The sequence below is a fragment of the Trichosurus vulpecula genome, chromosome 3, assembly GCF_011100635.1.
Source record: "Trichosurus vulpecula isolate mTriVul1 chromosome 3, mTriVul1.pri, whole genome shotgun sequence".
Lineage (NCBI taxonomy): Eukaryota > Metazoa > Chordata > Mammalia > Diprotodontia > Phalangeridae > Trichosurus > Trichosurus vulpecula.
The window spans coordinates 257,821,943-257,839,135 of NC_050575.1; the positions used below are offsets into that span (position 1 = coordinate 257,821,943).

The following is a 17,193-nucleotide window of genomic DNA, read 5'->3' on the forward strand; positions in this document are numbered from 1 at the left end:
AGATTCTATTCTTTTTCTTTTCTGTTGTGATTTTTACCTCATTTGTTTTATATTTTGGTAATCTGATTCTCCTTCCTCTTCTTTTTAATAAGATTAGCTAAAGATTTATCAGTTTTGTGACAGCAGCTTCCTAATTGGTCAGCCTTCTTCCAATCTATTCTTTTTTCTAACTCATCTTTTACATAGCTGCTAAAATCATCTTAAACCATAGCTCTAATTATGTCACCTCCTTTTGAAGAATCTTCAACGTCCTTAGCTTAATGTTTAGAGCCCTTCACATTTTGGTTCCATATTTCTATATTGTTTCTATATTTCAACCAAGCTATACTATTCGCTGTTCCCTCTAACTTAGCCTTCTTTCTCCTACTTCTGTGCTTTTGCACACAGTCTGTTCTGCATGCCTAGAATACACTGGCTCCTTGCTACCACATGTAGGAATCCTGTCTTTATTCCCTACAATTTAGTGGTCTTTCTTTCCTCAGGTTATAGTATATGAACTTACTTGTGTGGTTAATGTTGCCATTCTTCGCAAAGAATATAAACTCTTTAAGAATAGGTCTGTTTTTCATTTGTCTTTTTATCCCTGGTGCTTTGTACATAGTTTGCAATTAATATTTTTTTTTAAATCTAAGTAACTATCATGGTAACACAGTTTAACAACCATATTTGATCAGAAGAATGTAGAATGAGCAGTAGAATCAGAAACTCTGTTCTAATCCTGACTTTTTCAGTACCTGAGTGACCTTAAATAATTCTCTATTTCTTCCTTTTTCTTATCTGTGAAATGGGTTAATTGGATTATAGGATCTCCCAGATTCCTTCCTGCTCCAATGCTTAAAGATCCAGTCACTGAACCTCAGCTTTGTCAGGGTTCCCAGGAGTCATCCAGCCCAACCTCTCTTATAATATAGGAATCTCTTCTAAAACATCTTCAAACAAGTTGTGTCCATACTCCTGTTTGAATAACTTTAGTACTGGGAACTCATTGCCTCAAAAGAAAATTCTTTTATTCTTTTTCTGATCATCTGTTAATCTTTTCATCTTTCCCTGTATTATAATCCTGTTCATTCCAACCATGACCTCTAATCCTTTGACCCCAGTTCTTTCCCAGGTTATTACCTCTGCATAGGATATACCCTCCACTCTTCCTTATCTTGGTCCCATGTTCAATTCCCCACTATGTGCTCCTTTGCTCTGTTATCCTTGATCTTATATTGCCAAACTGCAACCTTGGATTACTCCCATCATTCTTTACCTTTACTCCTATAGGCATTGAGTGCTAGAGAAAATCACAAAACTTTACTGACTAGGTCCACTAAAATTTTGTTATATAATCTCAACTGTACCCTCATTGCATCAAGGAAATGCTTTTATGCTTTCCTAATCAATTAGCTATCTGATTCCCTACATAACACCTTTTCATCCCTCCCTAAACATCTTACGGCTTTCTTTCTCTCGCCCTCTCAGCTGAGGATGTTACTTCATATTCCACTGGAAAAAAAGAGACTGTTTTCCAGGAGCTTCCTCTTTTCCCCTCCTCTTCATCTCACTTCACTCAGATGCCTTTTTGCACCAATTCCTCCTTCACCCCTATTTCACATGAAGCATGGCTCTTCTTTTTAAGGCAAACCCTTATACATGAATATAGTATCCTATTCCATCCCCTCTTTAGTATATTGTGCCTTCTACTACCCCCACTCTCTCATTTACTTGGACCCTGTTTATTTGTTTTCCTGCTTCCTGCAAACATGCCCATCTCAGTTTCAACTGAAATCGCTCTCCTGGGTTACCATTGATGTCTTAAGTGCCAGATGTGATGGCCTTTTCTCAATTCTCCTTGACCTCTCTAGCCTTTGACATGGTTGACATGGCCTCTTCTCCTTGATACCCTCTTCTAGGTTTTTCTGATACCCTCTTCTAGGTTTTTCTGGTACTGTTCTCATGTTTCTCCTTTTACCTATATGACTGTTCCTTCTCAGCCTCCTTTGCTGGATCTTCATCTCCGTATCTATAATAGCTGTTAACCATGGGGCTCCCCAAAGGCTCTGTCCTTCCTCTATTCCACTTTATGTAGAGATCTCCTTAGTCATCTCTATGCAGAAAATTCTCAGAACTACTTGTCCAACCTTACTCTTGTAGCTGACTTCCAATTACCTATTTGACATCTCAAACTGGATATCTTATAAATATCTTAAACTTCAACATGTCCAAAACCTGAACTCACTCTATTTCCCCCAAAACCTTTCCCTCTTCCTAACTTCCTTATTACTGTTGAAAATACCACCATCCAGTCACCTAGGCTCACAACCTTATTATCTCACCCCTCATGTCTAGTCTGTTGCCAACTCCCCACTTTTGCAGTCTCTCTCACATGCTCCTTCTCTTCTGATACTGCTGCCACTCTGTGGCAGGTCTTCATCTCCTCCTGGACTAGTTGGTATATCGCCAATGTGATACCCACAGTAGCTGCTATGAATATGCTGGTGTATTTCCAGGTTTGTATTGCAAAATATAACACACTGTCTTCCTCAAAGATGAAGCTAAGATATTTATTCAGACACCAAAAAGCCATATCCACCATAGTAATAAAGAAGTGTGTACACATTACCAATGCAGGGAGCACTGCCATCCCCAAGCCTTCTCTCCCTCCAGCATCCCCACAAACAAGCTCCATTAGGTAAAATTCTCCCTATCTCACTCAGGCTAGCTGCTATGCCTCTGCCTTCTCTCTCCTATCTCTGTCTAACTTCCACTTCTTGCTCCACCCATTCCTGCTCCACCCCTTAGGCAAGCTCCTCCTACCACGGGCTTCCATGTGACTCAGGCTTAAAGCAGGTCACATAGGCCTATTAATGGATGGGGAAGATCTTCCTATTCCATTAACAATACAATTGGTCTTCCTACCTTGAGCAGTCTACAGACTACTACTACTAGTAGGTATTCCCATTTTATCCTACCACTCTTCCGGTTCAGTAAACTACAGTGACTCCCTATTATCTCCAGGATCAAATATAAAATACTCGGATTTTAAAGACTTTCACAGCCTTTCAGTCTTCTTAACATGTTATTTCCTTCTATGTACTTTGTAATCCAGTGACACTGGCTTCCTAACTCAACACACTCTCCTTTTTGACTGTATTTTCTCTTACTGTTCCCCCATGCCTGGAGTGCTCTCCTTATCTTCACCTACTAGTCTCCTTCAGTTAAAATCTCACCTTCTTCAAGAAGCTTTTTCCAGTTCCCCTCAATGCTAGTGCCTTCCCTCTGAGATTACTTCCAATTTGTTGGGTGTGTACACACACACACAGCAGATACACATTATTGTTTATGTGTTTTGTTTCTCATTAAAATGTGGCAGAGACTCTTTGCCTTTCTTTGTGTTTCTTTGTAGTGCCTGGTACATGGGATAAACTTAAAAAACTACTTGTTGACTTGTCAAGGAAAATCATTCCATTTTAATTGTATATTAAGGCAGGTTTCTATGTAAGTTAACTTAAAATACATTCTACCTCAGTACACTTGTAGAGTGAGTGGATGGAGAGCAGGTAAGTGATCTAGCCATATTCATAATACAAGGGAAATGTAAAGTTCATTTATAAAGAATTAGGTTTTCAAACTTTTTTTTCACATTTAAGGTTTTAAATTGTGAGTATACACATACACATATACTTATGTATGTATTTATATATACTTATATATTTTCTAGTTAAAGGTTTTTAGTTTTTGTTTATTATATTCCTTGAAACATGACCTGTGGTTGTCCAGATATGCAGTAAGTAATTTTGAATTATAGACTCACTCATCAATCAGGACAGCTCAGCCATAGGGCAGGAGTTCAAGAGCTTAGCATATTAAATCCCTCGGCCTCAGACTGTAGTACAAATGGTAAGAAGATGATTGAAATGGACAGTGATTTGAGATGCAAACTACAGTCTGTTCTCGTTTAGGGCCAAATAAATGTAATAGATAAAGTCTTTTGTACCACTTAAACATGAAATTATCAGAGGAACCATTTGAAAGAGTCATAATCACATTGTTAGACCTGGAAAGGCCCTGAGAAGTTCTCTAATCCAACTCATTAAGAGATTAGTAGCCCTAAGTATTGGAAATGGAGAATGTAGAAAAATTTTGCTAGCCTTCTCAGCTCAGATTAGAGAACCTTCCTGGGAGCACAGTTACTGAAGATGGATTACTACCAAAGAGATGGTTCAAATGAAGTTATTATTTATAACTGGAAGGAATCGTAGAGATAAGCTAGATAGTTCCCTTATTTGTGGAACTTGCTGAAGGTTACATAGGTAGTAAGTAGTAGAATCAAGATTAGAAAACAATATTCTTTCCACATGCTATCACAATTGTTGATACTTCAACTTCCTTCTTTCTATCTACCTACCTACCTACCTACCTACCTACCTCATCTCTCCTTATGCCCCCACTACCACCCAAGCTTTGGTCTTAAAGCTCATCATTTTTTGGAGAAGTCAAGTTAAGAAACACTTTTTGTAGGCTCTGGTAATTAACTCCCCCAAAATTATACCCAGGATATAAAATTACACTACATTCCCCCTATAAACTTTTCTGTTTTCCCAGCAAAAAGCTGGGAAGAAAGTATTTAAGATCAAGGTAGGGATTTTAAGAAGAAAAAAAGCACGAGGGATTGGTAGGGTAAGTGTTACCACCATTTTGCAAATGAGGAAATGGGTCAAAAGTTGGTGGAAATTTAAGATAGTATATGGGCTATTTCTGGCAATTAAAAAGAACCATTTTCAGAAAGATCTTACTGGTTTCATTTTTAAATTATAATCGATACCAAATCATCTTGTTTCATAATAGGGAGCATATAGAATAGTTTTAATTCTTTGTCCCTTCACTTTTGTGGAATTTTGTTTTTCCTTCCTTAGGCCTTGCAGTGTTAAAACATGTCCTGACACCAAGAATAAAGGCAACATACGTTGCTTTTGACTGTATGAAGAATTACTTAGATGCAATTTATGATGTTACGGTAGCATATGAAGGTACTGTGGATCAAACAGGAAAGAGAAAAGAAGCACCTTCTATGACTGGTGAGTCTGATATTCTCACTTTACTAATTTTATTTTTTAATGGAAGCTTGCAGAGATGTATACATTTTACCAAATACATCCAAAAATTAATTTTAAAAATTAAACTGAAATTGATAGCAATCTTTTTATTTTCTATGTTAATACATACCTTAGAGTAATTTAGTCATTAATGGGGTATAGACTAATTTGCATGCCCTTTAAATGTTCTCATAATAATGTGAAAGCATTTTTGGAAAACTTAGTGTGTTATACAATTTTAAGCTATTATTGTTAATGTGGAATCTTAGAATTTTTACTGATATTTAGCATGAATCACATTCAGGCATATCAAACAGCTATTAGACCTACAAACGTATATGCCTTAAGAAGAAAAGCAGAAAATTAGCATGTAAATTGCTTATGTGCAATTTTATGTCTTCCTACACAGATTTGTAGTTGAAATATTTTTTCTGCCCTGAAACATTTATTTTTCATCTCTCTTTGTTACTTCAAATTCGAGCTCACATTTTTACCTGAAGTGTATAGCTAATCAGAAAATATATCAACCAGCGTAAATTAGGTGGGAAGAGAATCAAAGACACATCACTACATGTCTGTAATACCACTTGGAGAACACTGGCATGGCACATTGAGTTGTACTGTAAACATTCTAAATTTGTGTGTTCATATACATGTGTATGTATATGTACGTATGTGTCTATTTCTCCAGTCTTCATGTAACTTACTATCTGCACTAATGAATACCTCTCTGAAAAGATCATTTCTACAGTCAAAAGTGTATATGAAATTGCTCATCTCTGCTAAATTTATTGCTTAAAAAAAATTCCAACAAATACTTTCAAAGCTGTCCTTTCTGTATCTCCCTCTGAACTTCATTTTGTTTTCCTCTGTGAATTCTCTTGTAAATATTTTAGTAACATTGTTTTTAATGGTCCTCGTTTATCCCCTTTGGTAACTCCATCCTTACACCCTTCTCTCTGATTTTCCAGATAAAATTGGATTGGCATACAATAATAAATATACTAGTGGGGAAATAGTTTAAAAGTCAAATTCTTCTTTAACAAAGGTAACTAGAAATCAAATTAAGGAATTAAAAAAAATTATTCCTATCCTCGTGTTCATAACCAAGTGCTTTGGAATTTGTCCACACTTTTTCTTTAGTCTTTCATTTTTTTCCCATATTCTGTTTATCTTAAAATGATTAGTAGGTAGTCTTTTTCAACTTAACTTTGATTTAAGACATATAGTAAATAAACCTATACCATGAAAACCAAACATGAAAGCAATATATTTATGAAAACAATAACAAACATAGTTACATGCTAGGTTCTGAGGATGCAAGGACAAAAACGAAAAACAGCCGTAGTACATCCTGTGTGAATGAAATAAAAATAATTGATTCAACAAACATCTTTTAAGTGCCTACTGACTGCAATGTATTCAAATACTAGAAAAGATTGGAAAAAGTCTCATTGTAGTAAGCTGAAACTTGAATTCTTTTACAACTAAACTTCATTTTAATAACATTAATTGGCATTTATGTAATGTCATTTAAAATTGATTTATCTTGATTTATGGGAAGTTTTTTATTTTTTTTCTTTTTTCTTTAATTTATTTAATATTTTAGTTTTCAGCATTGATTTTCACAAGAGTTTGAATTACAAATTTTCTCCCCATTTCTACCCTTCCCCCCACTCCAAGATGGCATATATTCTGGTTTCCCCGTTCCCCTGTCAGCCCTCCCTTCTGTCATCCCACTCTCCCACCCCATCCCCTTTCCTCTTACTTTCTTGTAGGGCAAGATAAATTTCTATGCCCCATTGCCTGTATATCTTATTTCCTAGTAGCATGCAAAAAATTTTTTTTGAACATCTGCTTTTAAAACTTTGAGTTCCAAAATCTCTCCCCTCTTTCCTCCCCACCCACCCTCCCTAAGAAGGCAAGCAATTCCACATAGGCCACATGCATATCATTATGTAAAACCCTTACACAATACTCATGTTGTGAAAGACTATATTTTGCTCCTTCCTATCCTATGCCCCTTTATTCAATTTTCTCCCTTGACCCTGTCCCTTTTTGAAAGTGTTTGTTTTTGATTACCTCCTCCCCCTATCTGCCCTGCCTTCTATGGTCCCCCCTTTTTTATCTCCTTCCTCCTTCTTTCCTGTGGGGTAAGGTACCAAGGTGAGTGTGTATGTTATTCCCTCCTCAGGTCAAATCCAGTGAGAGCAAGATTCACTCATTCCCCCCTCACCTCACCCCTCTTCCCTTTCTACAGAACTACTTTTTCTTGCCATTTTTATGTGAGATAATTTGCCCCATTCTATCTTCTCTTCCTTTCTCCCTCTCTCAATATATTCCTCTCTCATCCCTTAATTTGATTTTATTTTTTTAGATATTATCCCTTCATATTCAAGTCACCCTGTGCCCTCTGTCTATATATATATATATATACACACACATATATGTATACATACATATATATACACACATATATATACATACATACACACATATACATATATACATATGTGTGTATGTATGTATATGTGTGTGTGTGTGTGTGTGTGTGTGTGTGTGTGTGTGTGTGTATTCCCTTCAGCTACCCTAATCTGAGGTCTCATGAATTATACACATCATCTTTCCATGTAGGAATGTAAACAAAACAGTTCAACTTTAGTTAAGTCCCTTATGATTCCTCTTTCTTGTGTACCTTTTCATGCTTCTCTTGATTCTTGTGTTTGAAAGTCAAATTTTCTATTCAGCTCTGGGCTTTTCACTGAGAAAGCTTGAAAGTCCTCTATTTGTTGAAAGTCCATATTTTGCCTTGGAGCATGATACTGAGTTTTTCTGGGTAGGTGATTCTTGGTTTTAATCCTAGCTCCATTGAACTCTGGAATATCATATTCCAAGCCCTTCGATCCCTTAATGTAGAAGCTGCTAGATCTTGTGTTATCCTGATTGTGTTTCCACAATACTCAAATTGTTTCTTTCTGGCTGCTTGCTGTATTTTCTCCTTGATCTGGGAACTCTGGAATTTGGCTACAATATTCCTAGACATTTACTTTTGGGGATCTTTTTGAGGAGGCTATTGGTAGATTCTTTCAATTTCTATTTTACCCTCTGGCTCTAGAATATCAGGGCAGTTCTCCTTGATAATTTCTTGAAAGATGATATCTAGTCTCTTTTTTTGATCATGACTTTCAGGTAGTCCAATAATTTTTAAATTATCTCTCCTGGATCTATTTTCCAGGTCAGTGGTTTTTCCAATGAGATATTTCACATTGTCTTCCATTTTTTCATTCCTTTGCTTCTGTTTTATAATATCTTGATTTCTCATCAAGTCACTAGCTTCCACTTGTTCCAATCTAATTTTTAAGGTAGTATTTTCTTCAGTGGTCTTTCGGACCTCCTTTTCCATTTGACTAATTCTGCCTTTAAGGGCATTCTTCTCCTCATTGGCTTTTTGGAGCTCTTTTGCCATTTGAGTTAGTGTATTTTTTAAGGTGTTATTTTCTTCAGTATTTTTTTGGGTCTCCTTCAGCCAGTCATTGACTTATTTTTCATGGTTTTCTCGCATCCTTCTCATATCTCTTCCCAATTTTTCCTCTACTTCTCTAACTTGCTTTTCCAAATCCTTTTTGAGGTCTTCCATGGCCTGAGACCAGTTCATGTTTTTCTTGGAGGCTTTTGATCCACATATCTTGCTGGGACTGCTTGTTGCTCCTACTCCAATTTTTCCTTGACTTGTAGTATTTTCATTACTAGAAACTCTTTGACTTTGTTGACTTCTTCTGACTGTATGTTTCGGTCTTCTTTGTCACCAAAGAAAGATTCCAAAGTCTGAGTCTAAATCTGAGTCTGTTTTCGCTGCCTGGCCATGTTCCCAGCCAACTTACTTGACCCTTGAGTTTTTTGTCAGGGTATGACTGCTTGTAGAGTATAGAGTACTTTGTTCTAAGCTTGAGGGGATGTGCTGTTGTTTTCAGAGCTATTTCTACATAGCAAGCTCTGCCACACCAGCACTACTCCTCCCAGAAGAACCACCATCCTGGACCAGACTCAGATCTAAGCAGGCTCTGCACTCCCACTCAGATCCCCCACTTAATTCCTCCAACCAGGTTGGCCTGGGGCTGGAAGCAACTGCAGCTGTAGCTCTGTAAACAGCCTCAGAGCTGCATCACCTCCACTGTCCCCGGGGCGGTGGCCAAACCTCAAACTCCTTTCACTCTGTCCCTGCAGCTTTTCCCACTAACCTTCTTTGTTGTCTTTGGTGTTTGTGGGTTGAGAAGTCTGGTAACTGGCACAGTTCACTGATTCAGGGCACTAGGGCCTGTTCCGCCCAGCTCCCAGTCTGGTTGGTCCAGGTGTGGCTCATGCTGGGCTCTGCTCCCCTCTGCTCCCACTTCCGTGCAATAGACCTTACCTCGCGACCATCCAGGCTGTCCCAGGCTGGAGCCCTGCTTCCCTCTGCTGTTCCTTGAGTTCTGCAGTTCTAGAATTTGTTCAGAGCCATTCTTATAGGTGTTTGGAGGGACCTGGTGGGGAGCTCATGCAAGTCCCTGCTTTCCAGTTGCCATCTTGGCTCTGCCTCCCAGGAAGTTTTTTCATAAGAACTCAAAGCACTGTTGACCAATTTTTCTTTCTTAAAAATCTTTTCTTTATTATCCTATTATTTGTTCTTTTTTGGTTCTGTCTCTTGACTTTGTTCTTTAAATGCAAAAGTTTCATTCCTCTGTTCTTTTTTCTCTAATCATTTGCATACATTAATTTCAACTAGTAAATGGCTTGTGAAGCTAGTTTTGGGTTGTAATTTTAATAATGTTACCATATAAAGAAATACTTAAAGTAAAAACACTAGCAACAATAACTATTTATTGTCTTCTTTATGTAGAACACTGCTAGATTCCAGTGATAGAAAATAAAGTGGCCTCTGCAGTCATGGGGTTAAAGTCTAATTAAGGAAATCCAAGAGTGGTCGAGGCAACACATAGGTACTAAAGGGGTGCCCTTGAAAATAGTTATCACTGGGAGCTCTGATAGTCCATAATGTTCTCATGAAAGGAGGTAAGGCTTAAAGTAAAGGCACTACTTAGAGGAGAGGGGATGGCATTCTAGCTGGGAAATGGCATTAATGTTTGGAGTTAAGAATGTGGGTCAGTTCTTGACACAAACAAAAGATCTCTGGCTAGGGTGTGGGTTTCGTATAGGGAAATAATGGGAGTTAAGGTTAGAGAGCAAGAATGAGATTCATCTATGAACCTTTGTGGATCTCCCAGATTGTGGAAGGCCTTGAATGCTCAGCCACAAAGACTAGACTTTATTCCCTAGGCAACAAAGGCAGCTGTTGAATATTTTCAGGTAGAACAAAAGAAAGCATGTAGGGAGAAATAATCTGTTAGTGGATTATGATATCCATTTGTCAGGGAAAGGAATGATTAAAGTAATGGAAAAGTATACTCTGCAATATTTGCTGCTTTCTGTTGCTTCCTGCTCTGAATCTCAGGAGATGGTGGTATTTCTTAAATATGGAGATAAGACATGGGGAGTGTAAGGCTATTGTGTTTATTGATATTAAAACATAGGTATTTTTTTTTTGGAGGGTGGAAGGCAAGGCTATTGGGGTTAAGTGACTTTCCCATGGTCACACAGCTAGTAAGTATCAAGTGTCTGAGGCCTGATTTGAAATCAGGTGCTCCTGACTCCAGGGCCCATGCTATATTCACTGTGCCACCTAACTGCCCCTAAACACAGTTTTTATGTCAGTGACCTGGGTATTTTTTGGGAAAGTATTTCCCTTTATCTTTGAACAGCTGATTTGTGGGGGCAAAGGAAAGAATTAAGTGTTTGACTGTTCATATAATTTTAATGTAATGAGAATGATTTAGAATGAATATTCCCTTTATCTTTCATGAGTTAGATTCAAGTGTTAAGTAGGAGACTAAGTTGAGAACTTTCTCAATTAGAGCAGTCTAAATTTGATATTTCCTCTATCTTGTTTCTATAATGAATAATTCTGCATTATATAGCATGCATTTAAAAGAAGTTAGAATTCTAGTCAGCAAAATTTCAATATAGAAAGAGACTTCTTGACTTTGTTGAGCAGATAACTTAAAAAAAAATATACCAGAAATCCTAAGCTTGCTTATTCAGTGAAATAAAATATTCATAATGTTTCCAATCTATTTTCAAATGACAAGGTAATTAGGCTCACATATATTTTTAGGATTAAATCTAGCTAGTAAGTTTTTCTCACTTTATTTCCTGTAGTTGGTTTCATCTCCTATTTATGGTAAAGGAATGATAAGTGGAAGCCATTCATTATAAACCTTTATATTTTCTTGCTTTAAAACATGCTACATGTGAAGTACCTTGTAATCTTTGTGTAGTGAAACAATTGCCTTGGGAATAGTGAAATATATACCAATAAGTGCAGTGCTAGATTTCCAGTCTGAGTAGACTAGTAGTAGAGAAAAGTGACAAGGATGTTGTTTACCACCCCATTACCTTGTTTAGCATTCATTTATACTCCAGTTGGGGAAGATGCCTGGTGAGCTGAAACATCAGAAGTGGTTAATTTTAGACTCCCATTAAAAATAAAACCCCCCAGCATTTTAATACTTTCTTTTTTGGAACTCTTCCTTGTAAATAAAGGAATTAAGCAAATTAAGCAAAAGCATTTGCTACAGTGACCATGTTCAATAATGCTGAGATGGCTATAGGACATTTGGTTTGAGATATTCAAAAGACAGTTGGTTGTTAGAGTGGAACTTTGTGAGAGAGATAAGGGTGATGTATGTATGCATGTTTACCTATGCAAATATATGTACTTGTGTGTAATATACACATATATATATATACATATAGATAGTATATAGTATATTCTGCATAATGATGATTGTGAATGAATGGGAGCTAATGAGAAATCATTCCATTCATATCACAACTTGTTTTAGCTATTCTCCAAATAATGGGTACTTTTGTTTTCTAGCTCCTTGCTACTACAAAGGGTTGACATAAATATTTTGGTACATAATTGGGCCTTATTGTCTTCCTTGGGGTGTATGCCTGACAATGAGATCTCTAGGTCAAAGTAGGTATATTTTATGAAAGTATTGCTTTAAACAAAAGAGATAACTGTGGTAGATGAAATCAATCTACTGCCTAGGGTATCTAGTCACCAATTACTTGGTGATCCAGATATCTTGCTGGGACTGCCTGTTGCTCCTACTCCAATTTCTCCTTGACTTGTAGTATTTTCATTACTAGATAACTTGGGTGAGTGAGATCTCATTCTTGTCTGGGATTTGGAAACCTCTTTGAAACAAAAGTTTGTCTACAGAGGTTGCACTTGCTCCTCTTTCTGTATGCACTACCTGATGTCATCTGTGAAATCAATGTTCTGTCATCAGTGGTGGATTTCCTTCCTTACCTGGGTCCTTAGTGGATCATAGGGGAGGGCCCACACCATTCTCCTTACTTGTGTTACTGCTTGGACATATGTGTAGGTTTATGATACTAAGTTTAAGCCAATTAAAGTAATCGCCTTATGTTTGGGACTTAAGAGTTCATTCACCATCTTCCATTTCTAGCCTTTATAATCAATATTCTGTAGCCCCTTTCAAAGGCAGTAGGTATTTAATAAATATGTGTTGAACTGAAATGAAACAAGTGTATTTTTCTTCTTATTTTTTAATGTTAATTTAGCATGAGGCAGTGAAAGTTAATGGCTCTACAAAACAACCAATGCTACTATTTAATTTCATTAGAACCATATTAGTATCATTAGAGAGATTGTTTCAGAAGATTCCTGCTCTGACAATTACTTGGCTATGTGATCATAGTCAATCACATATACTTTCTGAGACTTATCTGTAAAATGAGAGTGTTAATAATGTTCTCTAAAACTTTATGATCCTATTTATTTCTCTAATTTCCATCTTAATATTTTTATCATTGGGAATATATTCCAAATTTTCTCCATTGTCTCCTCAATGCCTTCAGATTGATGTATGAGGAAGAGGAAAGGGAAATTGTGTTTTTTTTAAATTATAATACAAATAAGCATCATAGATACAATACTTTTTCTTTTAGAATTTGTAGTATACATTTTGCTAGTACAGGAATGAAAAAAATGAAAACACAAGAGTTAGTGTACTACTAAATAGTAAGAAAAACAAGAACCTTTTAACAAATAGGCATAGTCAAGTGAAACAAATCCTCACATTGGATATATCCAAAAATGTATGTCTTCTTCTATATCTTGAGCCTATTACATCTTTGTGAGGAAGTGGGTAGCAAACTTCCATCAGAGATCCTTTGGAATCATGGTTGCTACTTGCCTTAATCATAGTTCATAAGGGTTTCAGACTTTTACATATCTTTATAATTTAAAAAAAACTAATATTTTTCAATCAACAAAAATTTATCTTACTCTTCTTCTCCCTTTCTCCCCTTACCCAATTGAGAAAGAAAAAAACTCTTGTTACAAACATTTATAGTGAATTAGACAAATTCCTCCATAGGCCATGTACCTTCCATTCCCCTCCCCCTCACAATGTCTCAATGTGAGTCCATCTCTTCTCTGTCAGGAGAGCGTGTTTCAGCATAAATTGTCTGCAATTGTTTTCAGTCATTGAGATAATCAGAGTTCTAAAGTCATTAACAGTTTGTCTTTACAATAATGTTTAATTGTATAAAATGTTTTCCTGTTTCTGCTTTACTCTGCATCAGTTCATTCAAGTCTTTTTAGGTTTCTCTGAAATTGTTCCCTGCATCATTTTTTAAAGCAAAATAGTATTTTATCACATTCATATACTATAACTGGTTTAAACGTTCTTCCAATTGATGAGGCTCACTTTATTTTTCATTAGTTCATAAAGTCTTCCTGAGTTTCTCAGAAACTATTCCTTTGGCAGTTTCTAGCAACACAATAATACTCTATCACATTCATGTACTATAATTTGTTTTGCTATTCCTTCATTTTCACTTCCTTGCCACTACAAAAAAGAGCTGATAAAAATATTTTTGTACATATAGGTCTTTTTTTTTTAATCTCTTTGGATTATATACCAAGTAGTGGTATCACTGGGTCAAAGGTATGAACAATTTAATGTCTTTTTGGGCATAGATCCAAATTGTTTTCAGAATGGCTGAAAGCAATCTACAACTCCATTCACTACAACTGCAGCAGTCTATTTCCCCCATCCCCCCGCCCCATTTTCCTTTTGTGTTAACTTTGCCATTGTAATGGATGGTGGAACTTCAGGGTTATTTTAACCTTCGTTTTTCTCATTATTAGTGATATGGAGCATTTTTTTTTTTCATTTGACTGAAGATAACTTCTATTTTTTTCTTTTAAAATTGCCTGTTTGGCACATTAATGGACTGCTTCAGGAGGCCAATCATCCTATTAAGAAACTTGGAACTATGCCTGAAATGTTACTAAACTATGTAGACCAGGGGTGGGGAATCTGCAGCCTTGAGGCCACATGTGGCCTTCTAGGTCCTTGGATGCAGCCTTTTGACTGAGTCCAAGTTTTACAGATAAATTCTTTTATTAAAGGGATTTATTCTGTGAAGTTTGAATTCAGTCAAAGGGCCAACTTGAGAACCTAGAGGGCCACATGTAGCCTCAAGGCCATAGGTACCCCATCCCTATAGACCTTTTGACCTATACCTCAAAGAGAGCAAGCAACTGGAGAAGAGATCTATATGTACAAACATATTTATAGTAGCTCTTTTTGTAGTGGCAAAGAAGAAGTTGCCCAACAAATAGAATAGTAGAATAAATTATGATAAATTAATGTAATGGAAAAATATTTTGTTGTAAGGAATTATGAACAGTTGTTGTCAGAGAAATCTGGGATGATTTTGATCATCGTGAACCAGTGTGGGGTGAAGTGAGCAGAAGCAAGAGAACAATTTGTATAATAATGATTTTGTAAAAATGAACAACTTTGAAAGAATTAATAACTGATCAAAGATTTGAACAAACCATGATTTCAGAGTACCAAGAATGAAACTTGGTACTTCCCTTCTTTTGACAGGTAATGGTTTCCAGATGTAGAATAAGACACATTTTTGCACATGACCAATTTGGGGATGCATTTTACTTATTCTACTTATTTGTTAAAGGTTTTTTGATTTTCTGTTTACCCTCACATAACCTTTTTTGTTGGAGGGATTGGGTTCTGGAAGGGAAACGAAACAAATGCTTTTAAATTGTAAAAAAAAAAAAAAGATTAAAAATGCTTTTAAAATAAACCTGCCAATTCCTATCTTTTTGTCATTTGTCAATTACAGAATGGTTCTTATTTCTATAAATATGAATTGATGTTACATATATCTTGGAAATTAAGTTTGTTTTCCAGGCATGTCATCCACAGACCCTATTTAAAAAGATGCATCATTTATAGTATATGTGACTGTGCCACACTGCTTAAAAAGTGTTAAGGATATAGTTGTCATTTATCTGGTCAGGATACCATTTAAGGTGTTAATTGCAGTATGTTAATAAGTCTATCTAATTAAGTGTTGTGGGTGTTGGATGCCAAGTGTGTGTGTGTGTGTGTGTGTGTGTGTGTGTGTATACACATATATACATAATATGTTATATATATAAAAGAAGGAACAAAACAACCTCTTCTCTTTCTACACTATCTCATTTGGTGATTTATCTTAAGTTCCCATGGATTCAGTTATCATCTCTAGGCAGGTGATTGTCAGGTTTATTCATCCCCTAATAGCTCTCCTGTGTTCTTTTTTAACGTCATCAGCTGTCACTGGGCATCTCAAACTGCATGTTCTATAAATATCTCAAATTTAACATGTACAAAACAGAACTTATATTTACCCCCAAATCCCCTTTTCCTTACATTATATAACTATTAAGGACTACTGTTACGTATTTCCTTTCACTCAGGCTTGCAGCTCTATTTTCATCCTTGACTTTACTTATCCTCAAACCATAGATATCCAATCTGTTACCAAGTCTTATCATTTTTACCTTTGCAACATGTCTTGCATATGTCCCTATCTCTGCTCTAAGCTGCCACCCAGGTGCAGGCTTCTATTTGGTCTGGTTACTCTCCCTGGCTCAAGTCTCAACCCACACTAATCTCCACATTCAGCTGCCAAAGTGATTTTCCTAAAACATGTTACTCCCCCCAACTCTATCTCCCAACTCCATGCCCTTTTACTGCCTGCCCTCCCTGTGCCTGAAGTGCCCTCCCACCTCATCTTTGCCCCCAATTCTTTCTTTAAGAATGAGCTCAAACCCTCCTTTCTGGAAGAGCCCTTTCCCACTTTTTCTCTCCTCTCCCCTACTAGTACCTTCTCAGAGTTTATCTCTCATTTATATCGTAAGCTTCTTGATGGCATGCATCATATTTTTGTCTTTCTTTCTATTTGTAGGGTTTAGTACAGTGCTTAGGATTTTGTAAATGGTTAATAAACACTTATTGACAGACTGACCTATAATCCCTAGGATGTATCTTCTCTTCAAACACACATCCACCAAAGGACTCCATAATCTTGTTCTCTTTGAGGCAAACCACCTCAACAAATTACAATAATTAAAAAAAATTCACAAGTCGCATTTCTTTCCTTGAGAAATTTTCCGATTTCTGAGCTTCCCTTTTTATTCTGGTGTTCCCATATACAACTCTTTTTTCCTCTTTCTTTAGCATCACAGCCAAATGATGGTTCTATAGCTCCAAATTTCTCTGCTATTCTGGGACATATACCTATCTAGTTATCAGCTGTCTAAGAAGTACTAGGTTAGGTATTGGAGTTATTAAATAATAATTGTGAGTTATATTAGATTATAATACTTCATCTTCCTTGGAAATTTTAGGGTAGTAGACTAAAACAGTTTCTATTCCAGTGAATTAGTGGTGGGGGAGGGGTGGACAGCTAAACTGTGAAGAGATTTCAAAGGTATCCCAGTTTTGTTTGGATGGTATTATGAAGTAACAGGTAGAGAAGATTGCATCTAACTGCTGCATTCCAACTTCCTTTTCCTTTATAGCCTAGATCCCTAGTTTTTTCAACTGTCTACCTTTCACAAGGTCTTTCTTGCTACACCATTGTGAAAACAGACTCAATATCTTACTATCAGTATAGTAAT

The 17,193-nt window shown here is 36.5% G+C and overlaps 1 protein-coding gene across 1 annotated transcript in view; it reads left to right on the forward strand.

Annotated features, from left to right (window-relative positions):
• AGPAT5 (1-acylglycerol-3-phosphate O-acyltransferase 5) overlaps positions 1-17,193 on the forward strand; it is a 77,269-nt gene that overhangs the window by 49,224 nt on the left and 10,852 nt on the right. The window contains exon 6 of the mRNA XM_036750287.1: positions 4,902-5,063. Within this exon, the coding sequence (XP_036606182.1) occupies positions 4,902-5,063 (162 nt within the window). The remainder of the gene's footprint in view (positions 1-4,901; positions 5,064-17,193) is intronic.